We start from the raw sequence: 21,415 nt of genomic DNA on the forward strand, positions 1-21,415 counted from the left end.
ACAAGCTTTTGAGCAGATTTGGGCTTGATTTCACTTCATTTGAACAGAAGTACTATTTCAGCATTACTGGACTCAGAAAGCTGTAAACTGACAATCTTGATCATTGAAGTCCTAACATTAGTTTTTGTGCATATAACTTCTAACACATTAAAAACTGTCTTACAGCATTGCAGAAAACATTGTATTTCATATGGCATAAGCATCTATCAGTCTGGCAAGATTTGCACTGAATACTGAATGAAACAGCTTTCTCTATTAGAGAGACAAGCTTTTTAGCAGATTTGGGCTTGATTTCACTTCATTTGAACAGAAACACTATTTCAACATTACTGGACTCAGAAAGCTGTAAACTGACAGTCTTGATCATTGAAGTCCTAACATTAGGACAGTGTTTTCTCTACTTCCTGTTGGCCTTCTGTAGCTAATCATAGCTCCATGTAGCTGTTTTTATTTTATATTTTTTCTCTATAATCTTTCTTACTATCACTGTCTGTTTGTTTGTTTTTTTAATTGTAAAATATAACTTAATTCACACCATATTTCTGATACTACCGATCAATCTTATCAGATTAACTTTGATCGTTCACTCTTCCGTGACTGCAGCACACCTGCAAAGCGTTAGCACTCGTTAGCTTGTCATTAGCGTTTTCTTTTCTCCTCTCCTCTCCTCTCTCACGCTGCAGTTTTCCACAAGTTCATCAAACAACCGCAGTAAGAATATTTCATCAAGCACGGTGAGTAATGGCTTCTCCTACAATTGTTATTTGCACCTCTTGCCACATGTACAGTTTATCTATCTCTGTCGCTGATGAGGGATTCACATGTGATAAATGCAGGGAAACAGTTAGGCTGACAGAGAAGATTTCAGAATTAGAGACACGCATCCAAACTTTAATTGAGGACAGTAAGAATGTTAGGGCTCTAGATATGGCTTTGGATGCGTCTAGCTCAGGGATTCCTGTACATTGTCCGGTTCCAGCAGAGCCCCTGCAGCAGGGCAACTGGGTGACGGTGAGGCAGCGTAGTCGTGGGTCAAAACACCGCTCTTCTGTTCCGATCAAAACATTAAACAGGTTCTCCCCACTCAGTGATGCACCCACTGAGAAACCTGATGAAAGTGCTCTAGTTATTGGCGATTCTATTGTACGGAACGTGAATATAGAGACACCAGCCACCATAGTCAAATGTTCACCGGGAGCCAGAGCGCCTGACATCTTGGCAAATTTAAAAGTGCTGGCTAATGCTAAACGTAAATACAGTAAGATTGTTATTCATGCCGGCGCTAATGATGTTCGACTTCGCCAGTCGGAGATCACTAAAAATAACTTTAAAGAGGTGTGTGAACTTGCAAGCACGATGTCAGACACTGTAATATGCTCTGGTCCCCTCCCTGCTTACCGTGGTGATGAGATGCATAGCAGATTGTCATCACTCAATGGCTGGATGTCTAAGTGGTGCCCACAGAATAACATAGGTTTCATAGACAATTGGACGAGCTTTTGGGGCAGACCTGACCTGTTTAAAAGAGATGGTCTTCATCCCTCCCGGGGTGGAGCTGCTCTTCTCTCTAGAAATATGGCAAATAGTCTTAGTGTTTATACTTGACTAACTGGGGCCCAGGTCAGGAAGCAGACAGACTGGCTAAACCGACCGTCTGCTAGCTGCCTCCCGTCACAGAGGTCAGTTAATTCTCAGCACATAGAGACTCTTTCACCTAGATATCACACTATAGAGACTGTGTCTGTTCCACGAACTAGAAAATACAAAAAACGTCCAAACCAAGTTAAGGTTAACAATTTAATTGAGGTTCAACAAATAAAAAACAAATGCAATATGGATAAACAAATGATAAAGATTGGCTTATTGAATATCAGATCCATTTCTACGAAAACACTTTTTGTAAATAATATGATAACTGATCATAATATAGATGTGCTCTGCTTGACAGAAACCTGGCTAAAACCTGATGATTACATTATTTTAAATGAGTCCACCCCCCAAGATTATTGTTATAAACACGAGCCGCGTCTAAAAGGCAAAGGGGGAGGTGTTGCTTCAATTTATAATAACGTTTTCAGGATTTCTCAGAGGGCAGGCTTCAAGTATAACTCGTTTGAAGTAATGGTGCTTCATATAACATTATCCAGAGAAACCAATGTTAATGATAAATCCCCTGTTATGTTTGTACTGGCTACTGTATACAGGCCACCAGGGCACCATACAGACTTTATTAAAGAGTTTGGTGATTTTACATCCGAGTTAGTTCTGGCTGCAGATAAAGTCTTAATAGTTGGTGATTTTAATATCCATGTCGATAATGAAAAAGATGTATTGGGATCAGCATTTATAGACATTCTGAACTCTATTGGTGTTAGACAACACGTTTCAGGACCTACTCATTGTCGAAATCATACTCTAGATTTAATACTGTCACATGGAATTGATGTTGATAGTGTTGAAATTATTCAGCCAAGTGATGATATCTCAGATCATTATTTAGTTCTGTGTAAACTTCATATAGCCAAAATTGTAAATTCTACTTCTTGTTACAAGTATCGAAGAACCATCACTTCTACCACAAAAGACTGCTTTTTAAGTTATCTTCCTGATGTATCCGAATTCCTTAGCATATCCAAAACCTCAGAACAACTTGATGATGTAACAGAAACTATGGACTCTCTCTTTTCTAGCACTTTAAATACAGTTGCTCCTTTACGCTTAAGAAAGGTTAAGGAAAACAGTTTGACACCATGGTATAATGAGCATACTCGCACCCTAAAGAGAGCAGCCCGAAAAATGGAGCGCAGCTGGAGGAAAACAAAACTAGAGGTATTTCGTATTGCTTGGCGGGAAAGTAGCATATCCTACCGAAAAGCATTAAAAACTGTTAGATCTGATTACTTTTCTTCTCTTTTAGAAGAAAACAAACATAACCCCAGGTATTTATTCAATACAGTGGCTAAATTAACGAAAAATAAAGCCTCAACAAGTGTTGACATTTCCCAACACCACAGCAGTAATGACTTTATGAACTACTTTACTTCTAAAATCGATACTATTAGAGATAAAATTGCAACCATTCAGCCGTCAGCTACAGTTTCGCATCAGACAGTGCACTATAGACCCCCTGAGGAACAGTTCCACTCATTCTCTACTATAGGAGAGGAAGAATTGTATAAACTTGTTAAATCATCTAAACTTACAACATGTATGTTAGACCCTATACCATCTACACTCTAAAAACGGCTGGGTTATTTTTTAACCCAAAATGCTGGGTTGAGTCTGTTGGGTCATTTTGTTGGGTTATTTAATTTCTTTTTAAACACTTTTGGGTAGTTTCAATTTACCAGGTGTTGGGTTAAACCTGCTGGGTTGCGTCGCTGGGTTGTTTCAGGCCAGCGCTGGGTTATTTAACGCGCCTTGAAGATGTTTAAATCGCTCCCCAACTGTCACTTTGGAAGAACAACGGGGCAAAGCCACGGCTTTCAACTGTTTTAAGGTAAGTTTATTTAATGTTTTCAATAATAATTATTTTAAATTGGCAGAATTATAACTTTTTTTTGCAGCAACAATACTGTTAAACGTCTACAGGCCAACATTATTTACGTTAAATGATGAACAGTTTACCTCAAACGGCCAACCTACCTTACGCGACTCGCATAACCGTGTTAAGGTAACGTTATCTGAGACGACAGATTAATAAAGTTTTATTAGGTTTCAGAAAGTGACTGATGGCTGAAATATGCGAATACCTGTGAAAATAGAGGAAAAAGTAGTTTCTGACACTGAAAAGCGAATTTGATATTTAAGTGAGTCAAATGAGTTCAAAAAGTGAATACGACTTTCTGCTCTAATGTAAACGCCTGCAGTTGTCCATATCGACATTTAAATCATACAAATTACGTACAATATAGTCGGACCGCAGGTCTAAAAGAACCGACGACCCAGTTCAAGTAAACCGGTTCAGTAATTCTCGAACAAAGTGATTCCCGGAAAAGAATCGACGTCTCAGGGCATTTCAAAGTACGCGCACGCACAGCGAGTGACGCTGGCCGCGTTAGTGAAGTGATTTGATGCTTTTGTGGTTTATAAAGTCTTTTTACATACAAATTATAATTCAAAATGTGTTTTTTTTTTCCTGTCAGAAAAGCGCATGGATACATTTGTGAGAGAAAAACTGGTCGAGTGCAGTCTTATTGAGGCGTCTAACGGTAAGTTCTTGTTTATTATACATTTTACATAATTGTTTGTCTGTGATAATCAACTAACGTTAACCCTCACGTAACTTAAACGCACATATATTTTTATTTCGTGCTATAGTTAAAGCTGCACCAGAATGTACCTAATTTATTAATTTTCCAGATCGTGTTTTTGACTTGTCCTTATCACTTTGCTACATCTATAAGTTTTTATATATGGACTGTTTTACCTACGTGACTTGTCATAGAAATGTCTGTGTGCGCACATGCAGTGTGATCTCCCTTATCTGTGCCAGTGACTGTGTGTGTTTGATATAGTCATAGCCAGCATATTAACATAAAACTGTGATTTATAATAACTGGAACATCCCATTGATTAGACAGTTTGAAAGCACACCTTTCAGCCAATCACTATATCATATTCTGCTTCTGTAGACCAACTCATAGGTGAATTTAACTCATAATCATGATGGGTCAATTTCATGATTAACTTCACACAGTTAATTGAACTGAATCACTGTTATTAAAACAATTTGTATTTTTTCTTTTTTTTTCAACTTTATTTTAAAGGTTGGAACAAACATGAAATTCCTTAACTGAGCAGAGTCCACAAAACCCCATCCAGTTGTCGTGGCGATTTAAAAATGCCAGCAGATCTCTCAGGCATTGATCATAATCAATGGACAGGTAAGGATATTCTGAACTATTTTCAAAAGGAATTGCAAATTGTATATTTAATTGTATTTTTCCACATGTGGACATATACATTGTGAAATAGTCCAAACTCAATTGAAAAGCATTTGTATTTCAGATGCCTTACACAGAAAGCTGTCAATTTGTGTCAAGGGTGGGACTATACTATGGGGCATGTTTGTATTGGGAGATATTTTGTAGTTTTTACCCCAAATCTCTCACTGTTTGCACTCTGATGCACGTCAGCAAACAACATTGCAGTTCTACTCTTATTTACCTAGTTGCATATTACCCTATATTTTATGCCTCCGGTGAAAAGCATTTGGTTAATGATGAATATTGACCAATAGTACCATGTGGATCTAACTGTTAGCAGGGGATAGTAGCTGCATTTGGGGTAAAATGACAGAATTATTTATTGTGTGAGGTGCCAAGAATATAGGGAGATCCGGGTTGCACTGTCTGTTCTTTAACACGCATCTCTCGGAGCGGCAGCTGCCTTTAGTAGTGCCTTAACCTCCATCGTTCAAAGAATTTTGCACAGTTGTCTTTGAGTGACGTCACCTCCCAATACAAACACTCTCCATAGTATGGTCCCACCTCTGACAAAAATTGACAGTTTTCAATGTGAGGCATTGGAAATTCAGATGCTAAAAATTCCATTTGAGTTTTGGCAGGTAACATGTGCGACACAGTGAAAAAACAGACATGGTAATTCATAAAACCTCATGTACTTGTTCTTATGTTGCATCTATGCTAACATTAGTCTGTTTCTCTTTTATTCCAAGGTCACCGTAGCCACCCGTATCCAGTACGTATCCAGACCAGATGGAGATCATCATCTAGAAAGGACCTCTACATCCCTGAAAGACAGCGGAGACCAGGACAACTAGAGCCCAGATACAGATCCCCTGTAAAGACCTTGTCTCAGAGGAGCACCAGGACAAGACCACAGGAAACAGATGATTCTTCTGCACAATCTGACTTTGCTGCAGCCTGGAATTGAACTACTGGTTTCGTCTGGTCAGAGGAGAACTGAACCCCAACTGAGCCTGGTTTCTCCCAAGGTTTTTTTCTCCATTCTGTCAACGATGGAGTTTTTGTTCCTTGTTTTTCTTTAGTTGGGGACAATTAATATCAAGCGATATCATCCACTTGATTGCACAGAGGGACGATACATCACTGAATCAATGACGAATTGACTTTAACTGAAAACTGAGTGTTTACTTTTGTCCCTTTGCATTATTACACACTATTTTCCTATTCAATACTGTAAAGCTGCTATGATGCAGTATTTGATCGATATGACAGGCTTATTACTCATAATACATGGAAAATACAGCTACAAACTGACTTTGTTTTTCCATTTGAAATTTGGCAGTCACTAAACTGAAACCGTAATTTTTGTTCAGTGTTTTTGAAACAGTGTTTTTGTTCAAGATTTGCAATTGTGTTTGGATTGTCACAATTTGTCACAATCCAAATGTGGAAAACGCAATTGAAAATATAATTAGCAATTCCTTTTGAAAATTGTCCTTCCATAGACAGGCTCTATAATGGAGTACACTGCTCTGAGGTGTAGATCTTTGCTTCAGAGCTTAAGTGTTTGACAATAGTTCACCCAAAAATGAAAATTGTCACTAATTATTCACCCTGGTCTGAAAGCTCTCGAATATCAACGAAAATATCTTAACTTGTGTTCTGAAGATGAACGAAGGGCTTACGGGTTTGTAACGACATGAAGTTGAGTAATAAATGACAGAATTTTCATTTTTGGGTGAACTATATGTTGAACTACCCTAAGCAGTGCACATCTACCTACGTAGGAGTCTTTATATACTTGATATAAATTTAAGGACATCTTTAAATGATTTTACATTTAAATTTAAAAATGTTAATTGTCAATGTCATTTCACTGTGTATTTAAATAGCTAAAAATCTCAAAATGTAATAGTTAAACAGCTAGACACAGGTCATTCAGAAATAATTTTCTTATTTATTGCAACTGTATTTCTGTGATTTTTATTTATTTATTTTGCATTTGCTGGAAACAAAAAAAGGGAAAATTCCATGTTGTTTGTCATTGGTAAAAAAATTTTGAATGTCAGATGGCATTAAAAATATTTTTTAACAGTCTAAATAACCTGTATTCTTCATTATTTATTAATCCATGATTGCTTTGTTAAGCAAAAGTGAAATTATGAGAATAACCCAGCAAGAATAACCCAGAATCATAAAAATGCAAACCCACAAATGGTAAAAATGACTCCAACTTGGGTTTTCTAAATAACCCAGCATGCTGGGTTAAAATGTGTAAACCAGCATGCTGGGTTACTTTAACCCAGCATGTGTTCTGTCCAATATTTACCCAGTGCTGGGTTGCCAATTGGGTTATTTTTAACCCAGCCATTTTTAGAGTGTAAGCTCTTAAAAGAGGTGCTTCCAGAAGTCATAGGTCCTCTTCTGACTATTATTAATTCCTCATTGTTATTAGGACATGTCCCCAAAACCTTCAAACTGGCTGTTATTAAGCCTCTCATTAAAAAGCCACAACTTGACCCCAGAGAACTAGTTAATTATAGACCAATCTCGAATCTCCCTTTTCTGTCCAAGATACTAGAAAAGGTGGTATCCTCACAATTATATTCCTTCTTAGAGAAAAATGGTATATGTGAGGATTTCCAGTCAGGATTTAGACCGTATCATAGTACTGAAACTGCTCTCCTTAGAGTTACAAATGATCTGCTCTTATCATCTGATCGTGGGAATATCTCTCTATTAGTTTTATTGGATCTTAGTGCTGCGTTTGACACAATTGACCACAACATTCTTTTGCATAGACTTGAACACTTTGTTGGCATCAGTGGAAGTGCATTAGCATGGTTTAAATCGTACTTATATGACCGCCATCAGTTCGTAGCAGTGAATGAAGATGTATCATATCGATCACAAGTGCAGTATGGAGTACCTCAAGGCTCAGTTCTAGGGCCGCTACTCTTCACGCTTTATATGTTACCCTTGGGAGATATCATCAGGAAACATGGTGTTAGCTTTCACTGTTATGCTGATGATACGCAGCTCTATATTTCCTCGCAGCCCGGTGAAACACACCAATTTGAAAAACTAATGGAATGCATAGTCGATATAAAAAATTGGATGACGAGTAATTTCTTACTGCTAAATTCAGAAAAAACAGAGGTGTTAATCATAGGGCCTAAAAACTCTACTTGTAATAACCTAGAACACTGTCTAAGACTTGATGGTTGCTCTGTCAATTCTTCGTCATCAGTTAGGAACCTAGGTGTGCTACTTGATCGCAATCTTTCCTTAGAAAGCCACGTTTCTAGCATTTGTAAAACTGCATTTTTCCATCTCAAAAATATATCTAAATTACGGCCTATGCTCTCAATGTCAAATGCAGAAATGTTAATCCATGCATTTATGACTTCAAGGTTAGACTACTGTAATGCTTTATTGGGTGGTTGTTCTGCACGCTTGGTAAACAAACTACAGCTAGTCCAAAATGCAGCAGCAAGAGTTCTTACTAGAACCAGGAAGTATGACCATATTAGCCCGGTCCTGTCCACACTGCACTGGCTCCCTATCAAACATCGTATAGATTTTAAAATATTGCTTATTACTTATAAAGCCCTGAATGGTTTAGCACCTCAGTATTTGAATGAGCTCCTTTTACATTATACTCCTCTACGTCCGCTACGTTCTCAAAACTCAGGCAATTTGATAATACCTAGAATATCAAAATCAACTGCGGGCGGCAGATCCTTTTCCTATTTGGCGCCTAAACTCTGGAATAACCTACCTAACATTGTTCGGGAGGCAGACACACTCTTGCAGTTTAAATCTAGATTAAAGACCCATCTCTTTAACCTGGCATACACATAACATACTAATATGCTTTTAATATCCAAATCCGTTAAAGGATTTTTAGGCTGCATTAATTAGGTAAACTGGAACCGGAACACTTCACATAACACCGTACTTTCTACATCATTAGAAGAATGGCATCTACGCTAATATTTGTCTGTTTCTCTCTTGTTCCGAGGTCACCGTGGCCACCAGATCCAGTCTGTGTCCAGATCAGAGGGTCACTGCAGTCACCCAGATCCAGTACGTATCCAGACCAGATGGTGGATCAGCACCTAGAAAGGACCTCTACTGCCCTGAAAGACAGCGGAGACCAGGACAACTAGAGCCCCAGATACAGATCCCCTGTAAAGACCTTGTCTCAGAGGAGCACCAGGACAAGACCACAGGAAACAGATGATTCTTCTGCACAATCTGACTTTGCTGCAGCCTGGAATTGAACTACTGGTTTCGTCTGGTCAGAGGAGAACTGGCACCCCAACTGAGCCTGGTTTCTCCCAAGGTTTTTTTCTCCATTCTGTCACCGATGGAGTTTCGGTTCCTTGCCGCTGTCGCCTCTGGCTTGCTTAGTTGGGGTCACTTCATCTACAGCGATATCGTTGACTTGATTGCAAATTAAAACAGACACTATTTCAACTGAACAGAGATGACATCAATGAATTCAATGATGAACTGCCTTTAACTATCATTTTGCATTATTGAGACACTGTTTTCCAAATGAATGTTGTTCAGTGCTTTGGCGCAATGTATTTTGTTTAAAGCACTATATAAATAAAGGTGATTGATTGATTGATTAGTTTTTGTGTATATAACTTCTAACACATTAAAAACTGTTTTACAGCATTGCAGAAAACATTGTACTTCATAAGGCATAAGCATCTATCAGTTTGGCAAGATTTGCACTGAATACTGAATGAAACAGCTTTCTCTATTGGAGAGACAAGCTTTTGAGCAGATTTGGGCTTGATTTCACTTCATTTGAACAGAAACACTATTTCAACATTACTGGACTCAGAAAGCTGTAAACTGACAATCTTGATCATTGAAGTCCTAACATTAGTTTTTGTGTATATAACTTCTAACACATTAAAACTGTTTTACAGCATTGCAGAAAACATTGTATTTCATAAGGCATAAGCATCTATCAGTTTGGCAAGATTTGCACTGAATACTGAATGAAACAGCTTTCTCTAATAGAGAGACAAGCTTTTGAGCAGATTTGGGCTAGATTTCACTTCATTTGAACAGAAGTACTATTTCAGCATTACTGGACTCAGAAAGCTGTAAACTGACAATCTTGATCATTGAAGTCCTAACATAAGTTTTTGTGCATATAACTTCTAACACATTAAAAACTGTCTTACAGCATTGCAGAAAACATTGTATTTCATATGGCATAAGCATCTATCAGTTTGGCAAGATTTGCACTGAATACTGAATGAAACAGCTTTCTCTATTGGAGAGACAAGCTTTTGAGCAGATTTGGGCTTGATTTCACTTCATTTGAACAGAAACACTATTTCAACATTACTGGACTCAGAAAGCTGTAAACTGACAATCTTGATCATTGAAGTCCTAACATTAGTTTTTGTGTATATAACTTCTAACACATTAAAAACTGTTTTACAGCATTGCAGAAAACATTGTACTTCATAAGGCATAAGCATCTATCAGTTTGGCAAGATTTGCACTGAATACTGAATGAAACAGCTTTCTCTATTAGAGAGACAAGCTTTTGAGCAGATTTGGGCTTGATTTCACTTCATTTGAACAGAAACACTATTTCAACATTACTGGACTCAGAAAGCTGTAAACTGACAATCTTGATCATTGAAGTCCTAACATTAGTTTTTGTGTATATAACTTCTAACACATTAAAAACTGTCTTACAGCATTGCAGAAAACATTGTACTTCATAAGGCATAAGCATCTATCAGTTTGGCAAGATTTGCACTGAATACTGAATGCAACAGCTTTCTCTAATATAGAGACAAGCTTTTGAGCAGATTTGGGCTTGATTTCACTTCATTTGAACAGAAACACTATTTCAACATTACTGGACTCAGAAAGCTGTAAACTGACAATCTTGATCATTGAAGTCCTAACATTAGTTTTTGTGTATATAACTTCTAACACATTAAAAACTGTCTTACAGCATTGCAGAAAACATTGTACTTCATAAGGCATAAGCATCTATCAGTTTGGCAAGATTTGCACTGAATACTGAATGCAACAGCTTTCTCTAATATAGAGACAAGCTTTTGAGCAGATTTGGGCTTGATTTCACTTCATTTGAACAGAAACACTATTTCAACATTTCTGGACTCAGAAAGCTGTAAACTGACAATCTTGATCATTGAAGTCCTAACATTAGTCTTTGTGTATATAACTTCTAACACATTAAAAACTGTCTTACAGCATTGCAGAAAACATTGTACTTCATAAGGCATAAGCATCTATCAGTTTGGCAAGATTTGCACTGAATACTGAATGAAACAGCTTTCTCTATTAGAGAGACAAGCTTTTGAGCAGATTTGGGCTTGATTTCACTTCATTTGAACAGAAATACTATTTCAACATTACTGGACTCAGAAAGCTGTAAACTGACAATCTTGATCATTGAAGTCCTAACATTAGTTTTTGTGTATATAACGTCTAACACATTAAAAACTGTCTTACAGCATTGCAGAAAACATTGTACTTCATAAGGCATAAGCATCTATCAGTTTGGCAAGATTTGCACTGAATACTGAATGAAACAGCTTTCTCTAATAGAGAGACAAGCTTTTGAGCAGATTTGGGCTAGATTTCACTTCATTTGAACAGAAGTACTATTTCAGCATTACTGGACTCAGAAAGCTGTGAACTGACAATCTTGATCATTGAAGTCCTAACATTAGTTTTTGTGAATATAACTTCTAACACATTAAAAACTGTCTTACAGCATTGCAGAAAACATTGTACTTCATAAGGCATGAGCATCTATCAGTTTGGCAAGATTTGCACTGAATACTGAATGAAACAGCTTTCTCTATTGGAGAGACAAGCTTTTGAGCAGATTTGGGCTTGATTTCACTTCATTTGAACAGAAACACTATTTCAACATTACTGGACTCAGAAAGCTGTAAACTGACAATCTTGATCATTGAAGTCCTAACATTAGTTTTTGTGTATATAACTTCTAACACATTAAAAACTGTCTTACAGCATTGCAGAAAACATTGTACTTCATAAGGCATAAGCATCTATCAGTTTGGCAAGATTTGCACTGAATACTGAATGAAACAGCTTTCTCTAATAGAGAGACAAGCTTTTGAGCAGACTTGGGCTTGATTTCACTTCATTTGAACAGAAACACTATTTCAACGTTACTGGACTCAGAAAGCTGTAAACTGACAATCTTGATCATTGAAGTCCTAACATTAGTTTTTGTGTATATAACTTCTAACACATTAAAAACTGTTTTACAGCATTGCAGAAAACATTGTACTTCATAAGGCATAAGCATCTATCAGTTTGGCAAGATTTGCACTGAATACTGAATGAAACAGCTTTCTCTAATAGAGAGACAAGCTTTTGAGCAGATTTGGGCTAGATTTCACTTCATTTGAACAGAAGTACTATTTCAGCATTACTGGACTCAGAAAGCTGTAAACTGACAATCTTGATCATTGAAGTCCTAACATTAGTTTTTGTGTATATAACTTCTAACACATTAAAAACTGTCTTACAGCATTGCAGAAAACATTGTACTTCATAAGGCATAAGCATCTATCAGTTTGGCAAGATTTGCACTGAATACTGAATGAAACAGCTTTCTCTATTAGAGAGACAAGCTTTTTAGCAGATTTGGGCTTGATTTCACTTCATTTGAACAGAAACACTATTTCAACATTACTGGACTCAGAAAGCTGTAAACTGACAGTCTTGATCATTGAAGTCCTAACATTAGTTTTTATGTATATAACTTCTAACACATTAAAAACTGTTTTACAGCATTGCAGAAAACATTGTACTTCATAAGGCATAAGCATCTATCAGTTTGGCAAGATTTGCACTGAATACTGAATGAAACAGCTTTCTCTATTAGAGAGACAAGCTTTTTAGCAGATTTGGGCTTGATTTCACTTCATTTGAACAGAAACACTATTTCAACATTACTGGACTCAGAAAGCTGTAAACTGACAGTCTTGATCATTGAAGTCCTAACATTAGTTTTTGTGTATATAACTTCTAACACATTAAAAACTGTTTTACAGCATTGCAGAAAACATTGTACTTCATAAGGCATAAGCATCTATCAGTTTGGCAAGATTTGCACTGAATACTGAATGAAACAGCTTTCTCTAATAGAGAGACAAGCTTTTGAGCAGATTTGGGCTTGATTTCACTTCATTTGAACAGAAGTACTATTTCAGCATTACTGGACTCAGAAAGCTGTAAACTGACAATCTTGATCATTGAAGTCCTAACATAAGTTTTTGTGCATATAACTTCTAACACATTAAAAACTGTCTTACAGCATTGCAGAAAACATTGTACTTCATAAGGCATAAGCATCTATCAGTTTGGCAAGATTTGCACTGAATACTGAATGAAACAGCTTTCTCTATTAGAGAGACAAGCTTTTGAGCAGATTTGGGCTTGATTTCACTTCATTTGAACAGAAACACTATTTCAACATTACTGGACTCAGAAAGCTGTAAACTGACAATCTTGATCATTGAAGTCCTAACATTAGTTTTTGTGTATATAACTTCTAACACATTAAAAACTGTCTTACAGCATTGCAGAAAACATTGTACTTCATAAGGCATAAGCATCTATCAGTTTGGCAAGATTTGCACTGAATACTGAATGAAACAGCTTTCTCTAATAAAGAGACAAGCTTTTGAGCAGATTTGGGCTAGATTTCACTTCATTTGAACAGAAGTACTATTTCAGCATTACTGGACTCAGAAAGCTGTAAACTGACAATCTTGATCATTGAAGTCCTAACATTAGTTTTTGTGTATATAACTTCTAACACATTAAAAACTGTCTTACAGCATTGCAGAAAACATTGTACTTCATAAGGCATAAGCATCTATCAGTTTGGCAAGATTTGCACTGAATACTGAATGAAACAGCTTTCTCTATTAGAGAGACAAGCTTTTGAGCAGATTTGGGCTTGATTTCACTTCATTTGAACAGAAATACTATTTCAACATTACTGGACTCAGAAAGCTGTAAACTGACAATCTTGATCTGAATACTGAATGAAACAGCTTTCTCTATTAGAGAGACAAGCTTTTGAGCAGATTTGGGCTTGATTTCACTTCATTTGAACAGAAACACTATTTCAACATTACTGGACTCAGAAATCTGTAAACTGACAATCTTGATCATTGAAGTCCTAACATTAGTTTTTGTGTATATAACTTCTAACACATTAAAAACTGTCTTACAGCATTGCAGAAAACATTGTACTTCATAAGGCATAAGCATCTATCAGTTTGGCAAGATTTGCACTGAATACTGAATGAAACAGCTTTCTCTATTAGAGAGACAAGCTTTTGAGCAGATTTGGGCTTGATTTCACTTCATTTGAACAGAAACACTATTTCAACATTACTGGACTCAGAAATCTGTAAACTGACAATCTTGATCATTGAAGTCCTAACATTAGTTTTTGTGTATATAACTTCTAACACATTAAAAACTGTCTTACAGCATTGCAGAAAACATTGTACTTCATAAGGCATAAGCATCTATCAGTTTGGCAAGATTTGCACTGAATACTGAATGAAACAGCTTTCTCTAATAGAGAGACAAGCTTTTGAGCAGATTTGGGCTAGATTTCACTTCATTTGAACAGAAACACTATTTCAACATTACTGGACTCAGAAAACTGTAAACTGACAGTCTTGATCATTGAAGTCCTAACATTAGTTTTTGTGTATATAACTTCTAACACATTAAAAACTGTTTTACAGCATTGCAGAAAACATTGTACTTCATAAGGCATAAGCATCTATCAGTTTGGCAAGATTTGCACTGAATACTGAATGAAACAGCTTTCTCTAATAGAGAGACAAGCTTTTGAGCAGATTTGGGCTAGATTTCACTTCATTTGAACAGAAGTACTATTTCAGCATTACTGGACTCAGAAAGCTGTAAACTGACAGTCTTGATCATTGAAGTCCTAACATAAGTTTTTGTGTATATAACTTCTAACACATTAAAAACTCTCTTACAGCATTGCACAAAACATTGTACTTCATAAGGCATAAGCATCTATCAGTTTGGCAAGATTTGCACTGAATACTGAATGAAACAGCTTTCTCTATTGGAGAGACAAGCTTTTGAGCAGATTTGGGCTTGATTTCACTTCATTTGAACAGAAACACTATTTCAACATTACTGGACTCAGAAAGCTGTAAACTGACAATCTTGATCATTGAAGTCCTAACATTAGTTTTTGTGTATATAACTTCTAACACATTAAAAACTGTCTTACAGCATTGCAGAAAACATTGTACTTCATAAGGCATAAGCATCTATCAGTTTGGCAAGATTTGCACTGAATACTGAATGAAACAGCTTTCTCTAATAGAGAGACAAGCTTTTGAGCAGATTTGGGCTAGATTTCACTTCATTTGAACAGAAACACTATTTCAACATTACTGGACTCAGAAAACTGTAAACTGACAGTCTTGATCATTGAAGTCCTAACATTAGTTTTTGTGTATATAACTTCTAACACATTAAAAACTGTTTTACAGCATTGCAGAAAACATTGTACTTCATAAGGCATGAGCATCTATCAGTTTGGCAAGATTTGCACTGAATACTGAATGAAACAGCTTTCTCTAATAGAGAGACAAGCTTTTGAGCAGATTTGGGCTAGATTTCACTTCATTTGAACAGAAGTACTATTTCAGCATTACTGGACTCAGAAAGCTGTAAACTGACAATCTTGATCATTGAAGTCCTAACATTAGTTTTTGTGCATATAACTTCTAACACATTAAAAACTGTCTTACAGCATTGCAGAAAACATTGTATTTCATATGGCATAAGCATCTATCAGTCTGGCAAGATTTGCACTGAATACTGAATGAAACAGCTTTCTCTATTAGAGAGACAAGCTTTTGAGCAGATTTGGGCTTGATTTCACTTCATTTGAACAGAAACACTATTTCAACATTACTGGACTCAGAAAACTGTAAACTGACAGTCTTGATCATTGAAGTCCTAACATTAGTTTTTGTGTATATAACTTCTAACACATTAAAAACTGTCTTACAGCATTGCAGAAAACATTGTACTTCATAAGGCATGAGCATCTATCAGTTTGGCAAGATTTGCACTGGATACTGAATGAAACAGCTTTCTCTATTGGAGAGACAAGCTTTTGAGCAGATTTGGGCTTGATTTCACTTCATTTGAACAGAAACACTATTTCAACATTACTGGACTCAGAAAGCTGTAAACTGACAATCTTGATCATTGAAGTCCTAACATAAGTTTTTGTGCATATAACTTCTAACACATTAAAAACTGTCTTACAGCATTGCAGAAAACATTGTATTTCATATGGCATAAGCATCTATCAGTTTGGCAAGATTTGCACTGAATACTGAATGAAACAGCTTTCTCTATTGGAGAGACAAGCTTTTGAGCAGATTTGGGCTAGATTTCACTTCATTTGAACAGAAGTACTATTTCAGCATTACTGGACTCAGAAAGCTGTAAACTGACAATCTTGATCATTGAAGTCCTAACATAAGTTTTTGTGCATATAACTTCTAACACATTAAAAACTGTCTTACAGCATTGCAGAAAACATTGTACTTCATAAGGCATAAGCATCTATCAGTTTGGCAAGATTTGCACTGAATACTGAATGAAACAGCTTTCTCTATTAGAGAGACAAGCTTTTGAGCAGATTTGGGCTTGATTTCACTTCATTTGAACAGAAACACTATTTCAACATTACTGGACTCAGAAATCTGTAAACTGACAATCTTGATCATTGAAGTCCTAACATTAGTTTTTGTGTATATAACTTCTAACACATTAAAAACTGTCTTACAGCATTGCAGAAAACATTGTACTTCATAAGGCATAAGCATCTATCAGTTTGGCAAGATTTGCACTGAATACTGAATGAAACAGCTTTCTCTAATAGAGAGACAAGCTTTTGAGCAGATTTGGGCTAGATTTCACTTCATTTGAACAGAAGTACTATTTCAGCATTACTGGACTCAGAAAGCTGTAAACTGACAATCTTGATCATTGAAGTCCTAACATTAGTTTTTGTGTATATAACTTCTAACACATTAAAAACTGTCTTACAGCATTGCAGAAAACATTGTACTTCATAAGGCATAAGCATCCATCAGTTTGGCAAGATTTGCACTGAATACTGAATGAAACAGCTTTATCTAATAGAGAGACAAGCTTTTGAGCAGATTTGGGCTAGATTTCACTTCATTTGAACAGAAACACTATTTCAACATTACTGGACTCAGAAAACTGTAAACTGACAGTCTTGATCATTGAAGTCCTAACATTAGTTTTTGTGTATATAACTTCTAACACATTAAAAACTGTTTTACAGCATTGCAGAAAACATTGTACTTCATAAGGCATAAGCATCTATCAGTTTGGCAAGATTTGCACTGAATACTGAATGAAACAGCTTTCTCTAATAGAGAGACAAGCTTTTGAGCAGATTTGGGCTTGATTTCACTTCATTTGAACAGAAACACTATTTCAACATTACTGGACTCAGAAAACTGTAAACTGACAGTCTTGATCATTGAAGTCCTAACATTAGTTTTTGTGTATATAACTTCTAACACATTAAAAACTGTTTTACAGCATTGCAGAAAACATTGTACTTCATAAGGCATAAGCATCTATCAGTTTGGCAAGATTTGCACTGAATACTGAATGAAACAGCTTTCTCTAATAGAGAGACAAGCTTTTGAGCAGATTTGGGCTAGATTTCACTTCATTTGAACAGAAGTACTATTTCAGCATTACTGGACTCAGAAAGCTGTAAACTGACAATCTTGATCATTGAAGTCCTAACATAAGTTTTTGTGCATATAACTTCTAACACATTAAAAACTGTCTTACAGCATTGCAGAAAACATTGTACTTCATAAGGCATAAGCATCTATCAGTTTGGCAAGATTTGCACTGAATACTGAATGAAACAGCTTTCTCTATTAGAGAGACAAGCTTTTTAGCAGATTTGGGCTTGATTTCACTTCATTTGAACAGAAACACTATTTCAACATTACTGGACTCAGAAAGCTGTAAACTGACAGTCTTGATCATTGAAGTCCTAACATAAGTTTTTGTGTATATAACTTCTAACACATTAAAAACTCTCTTACAGCATTGCACCAAACATTGTACTTCATAAGGCATAAGCATCTATCAGTTTGGCAAGATTTGCACTGAATACTGAATGAAACAGCTTTCTCTAATAGAGAGACAAGCTTTTGAGCAGACTTGGGCTTGATTTCACTTCATTTGAACAGAAACACTATTTCAACATTACTGGACTCAGAAAGCTGTAAACTGACAATCTTGATCATTGAAGTCCTAACATTAGTTTTTCTGAATATAACTTCTAACACATTAAAAACTGTCTTACAGCATTGCAGAAAACATTGTACTTCATAAGGCATGAGCATCTATCAGTTTGGCAAGATTTGCACTGAATACTGAATGAAACAGCTTTCTCTATTGGAGAGACAAGCTTTTGAGCAGATTTGGGCTTGATTTCACTTCATTTGAACAGAAACACTATTTCAACATTACTGGACTCAGAAAGCTGTAAACTGACAATCTTGATCATTGAAGTCCTAACATAAGTTTTTGTGCATATAACTTCTAACACATTAAAAACTGTCTTACAGCATTGCAGAAAACATTGTATTTCATATGGCATAAGCATCTATCAGTTTGGCAAGATTTGCACTGAATACTGAATGAAACAGCTTTCTCTATTGGAGAGACAAGCTTTTGAGCAGATTTGGGCTTGATTTCACTTCATTTGAACAGAAACACTATTTCAACATTACTGGACTCAGAAAGCTGTAAACTGACAATCTTGATCATTGAAGTCCTAACATTAGTTTTTGTGTATATAACTTCTAACACATTAAAAACTGTCTTACAGCATTGCAGAAAACATTGTACTTCATAAGGCATAAGCATCTATCAGTTTGGCAAGATTTGCACTGAATACTGAATGAAACAGCTTTCTCTAATAGAGAGACAAGCTTTTGAGCAGATTTGGGCTAGATTTCACTTCATTTGAACAGAAGTACTATTTCAGCATTACTGGACTCAGAAAGCTGTAAACTGACAGTCTTGATCATTGAAGTCCTAACATTAGTTTTTGTGTATATAACTTCTAACACATTAAAAACTCTCTTACAGCATTGCACAAAACATTGTACTTCATAAGGCATAAGCATCTATCAGTTTGGCAAGATTTGCACTGAATACTGAATGAAACAGCTTTCTCTAATAGAGAGACAAGCTTTTGAGCAGATTTGGGCTTGATTTCACTTCATTTGAACAGAAACACTATTTCAACATTTCTGGACTCAGAAAGCTGTAAACTGACAATCTTGATCATTGAAGTCCTAACATTAGTTTTTGTGTATATAACTTCTAACACATTAAAAACTGTCTTACAGCATTGCAGAAAACATTGTACTTCATAAGGCATAAGCATCTATCAGTTTGGCAAGATTTGCACTGAATAATGAATGAAACAGCTTTCTCTAATAGAGAGACAAGCTTTTGAGCAGATTTGGGCTAGATTTCACTTCATTTGAACAGAAACACTATTTCAACATTACTGGACTCAGAAAGCTGTAAACTGACAATCTTGATCATTGAAGTCCTAACATTAGTTTTTGTGTATATAATTTCTAACACATTAAAAACTGTTTTACAGCATTGCAGAAAACATTGTACTTCATAAGGCATAAGCATCTATCAGTTTGGCAAGATTTGCACTGAATACTGAATGAAACAGCTTTCTCTAATAGAGAGACAAGCTTTTGAGCAGATTTGGGCTAGATTTCACTTCATTTGAACAGAAACACTATTTCAACATTACTGGACTCAGAAAGCTGTAAACTGACAATCTTGATCATTGAAGTCCTAACATTAGTTTTTGTGTATATAACTTCTAACACATTAAAAACTGTCTTACAGCATTGCAGAAAACATTGTACTTCATAAGGCATAAGCATCCATCAGTTTGGCAAGATTTGCACTGAATACTGAATGAAACAGCTTTATCTATTAGAGAGACAAGCTTTTGAGCAGATTTGGGCTAGATTTCACTTCATTTGAACAGAAACACTATTTCAACATTACTGGACTCAGAAAGCTGTAAACTGACAATCTTGATCATTGAAGTCCTAACATTAGTTTTTGTGTATATAACTTCTAACACATTAAAAACTGTCTTACAGCATTGCAGAAAACATTGTACTTCATAAGGCATAAGCATCTATCAGTTTGGCAAGATTTGCACTGAATACTGAATGAAACAGCTTTCTCTAATAGAGAGACAAGCTTTTGAGCAGATTTGGGCTAGATTTCACTTCATTTGAACAGAAGTACTATTTCAGCATTACTGGACTCAGAAAGCTGTAAACTGACAATCTTGATCATTGAAGTCCTAACATTAGTTTTTGTGTATATAACTTCTAACACATTAAAAACTGTCTTACAGCATTGCAGAAAACATTGTACTTCATAAGGCATAAGCATCCATCAGTTTGGCAAGATTTGCACTGAATACTGAATGAAACAGCTTTCTCTATTAGAGAGACAAGCTTTTGAGCAGATTTGGGCTTGATTTCACTTCATTTGAACAGAAACACTATTTCAACATTACTGGACTCAGAAAGCTGTAAACTGACAATCTTGATCATTGAAGTCCTAACATTAGTTTTTGTGTATATAACTTCTAACACATTAAAAACTGTCTTACAGCATTGCAGAAAACATTGTACTTCATAAGGCATAAGCATCTATCAGTTTGGCAAGATTTGCACTGAATACTGAATGAAACAGCTTTCTCTAATAGAGAGACAAGCTTTTGAGCAGATTTGGGCTAGATTTCACTTCATTTGAACAGAAACACTATTTCAACATTACTGGACTCAGAAAGCTGTAAACTGACAATCTTGATCATTGAAGTCCTAACATAAATTTTTGTGCATATAACTTCTAACACATTAAAAACTGTCTTACAGCATTGCAGAAAACATTGTATTTCATATGGCATAAGCATCTATCAGTTTGGCAAGATTTGCACTGAATACTGAATGAAACAGCTTTCTCTATTAGAGAGACAAGCTTTTTAGCAGATTTGGGCTTGATTTCACTTCATTTGAACAGAAACACTATTTCAACATTACTGGACTCAGAAAGCTGTAAACTGACAATCTTGATCATTGAAGTCCTAACATTAGTCTTTGTGCATATAACTTCTAACACATTAAAAACTGTCTTACAGCATTGCATTTACATTTACATTTACATTTAATCATTTAGCAGACGCTTTTATCCAAAGCGACTTACAAATGAGAACAATAGAAGCAGTC

General features: G+C 35.9%; 1 protein-coding gene across 2 annotated transcripts; it reads left to right on the forward strand.

Moving 5' to 3' along the window:
- The first annotated feature begins 389 nt into the window (after nt 1-389).
- On the forward strand, nt 390-9,570 carry LOC127943429 (uncharacterized). 2 transcript variants are annotated; one of them, XM_052539907.1, is made up of 5 exons: nt 390-3,499; nt 4,146-4,211; nt 4,770-4,886; nt 5,681-5,959; nt 9,280-9,570. In XM_052539907.1, exon 1 carries the CDS (start codon nt 1,834-1,836, stop codon nt 3,238-3,240), a length of 1,407 nt encoding a protein of 468 aa, XP_052395867.1. In that variant the 5' UTR covers nt 390-1,833; the 3' UTR covers nt 3,241-3,499; nt 4,146-4,211; nt 4,770-4,886; nt 5,681-5,959; nt 9,280-9,570. The 2 variants fall into 2 exon arrangements, with proteins under 2 accessions (XP_052395867.1, XP_052395866.1); XM_052539906.1 differs by lacking the exon at nt 9,280-9,570 and having other exon boundaries at nt 5,681-7,035.
- The last annotated feature ends 11,845 nt before the right edge of the window (nt 9,571-21,415 follow it).

The sequence above is a fragment of the Carassius gibelio genome, chromosome A22 (assembly GCF_023724105.1).
Source record: "Carassius gibelio isolate Cgi1373 ecotype wild population from Czech Republic chromosome A22, carGib1.2-hapl.c, whole genome shotgun sequence".
Classification (NCBI taxonomy): Eukaryota; Metazoa; Chordata; class Actinopteri; order Cypriniformes; family Cyprinidae; genus Carassius; species Carassius gibelio.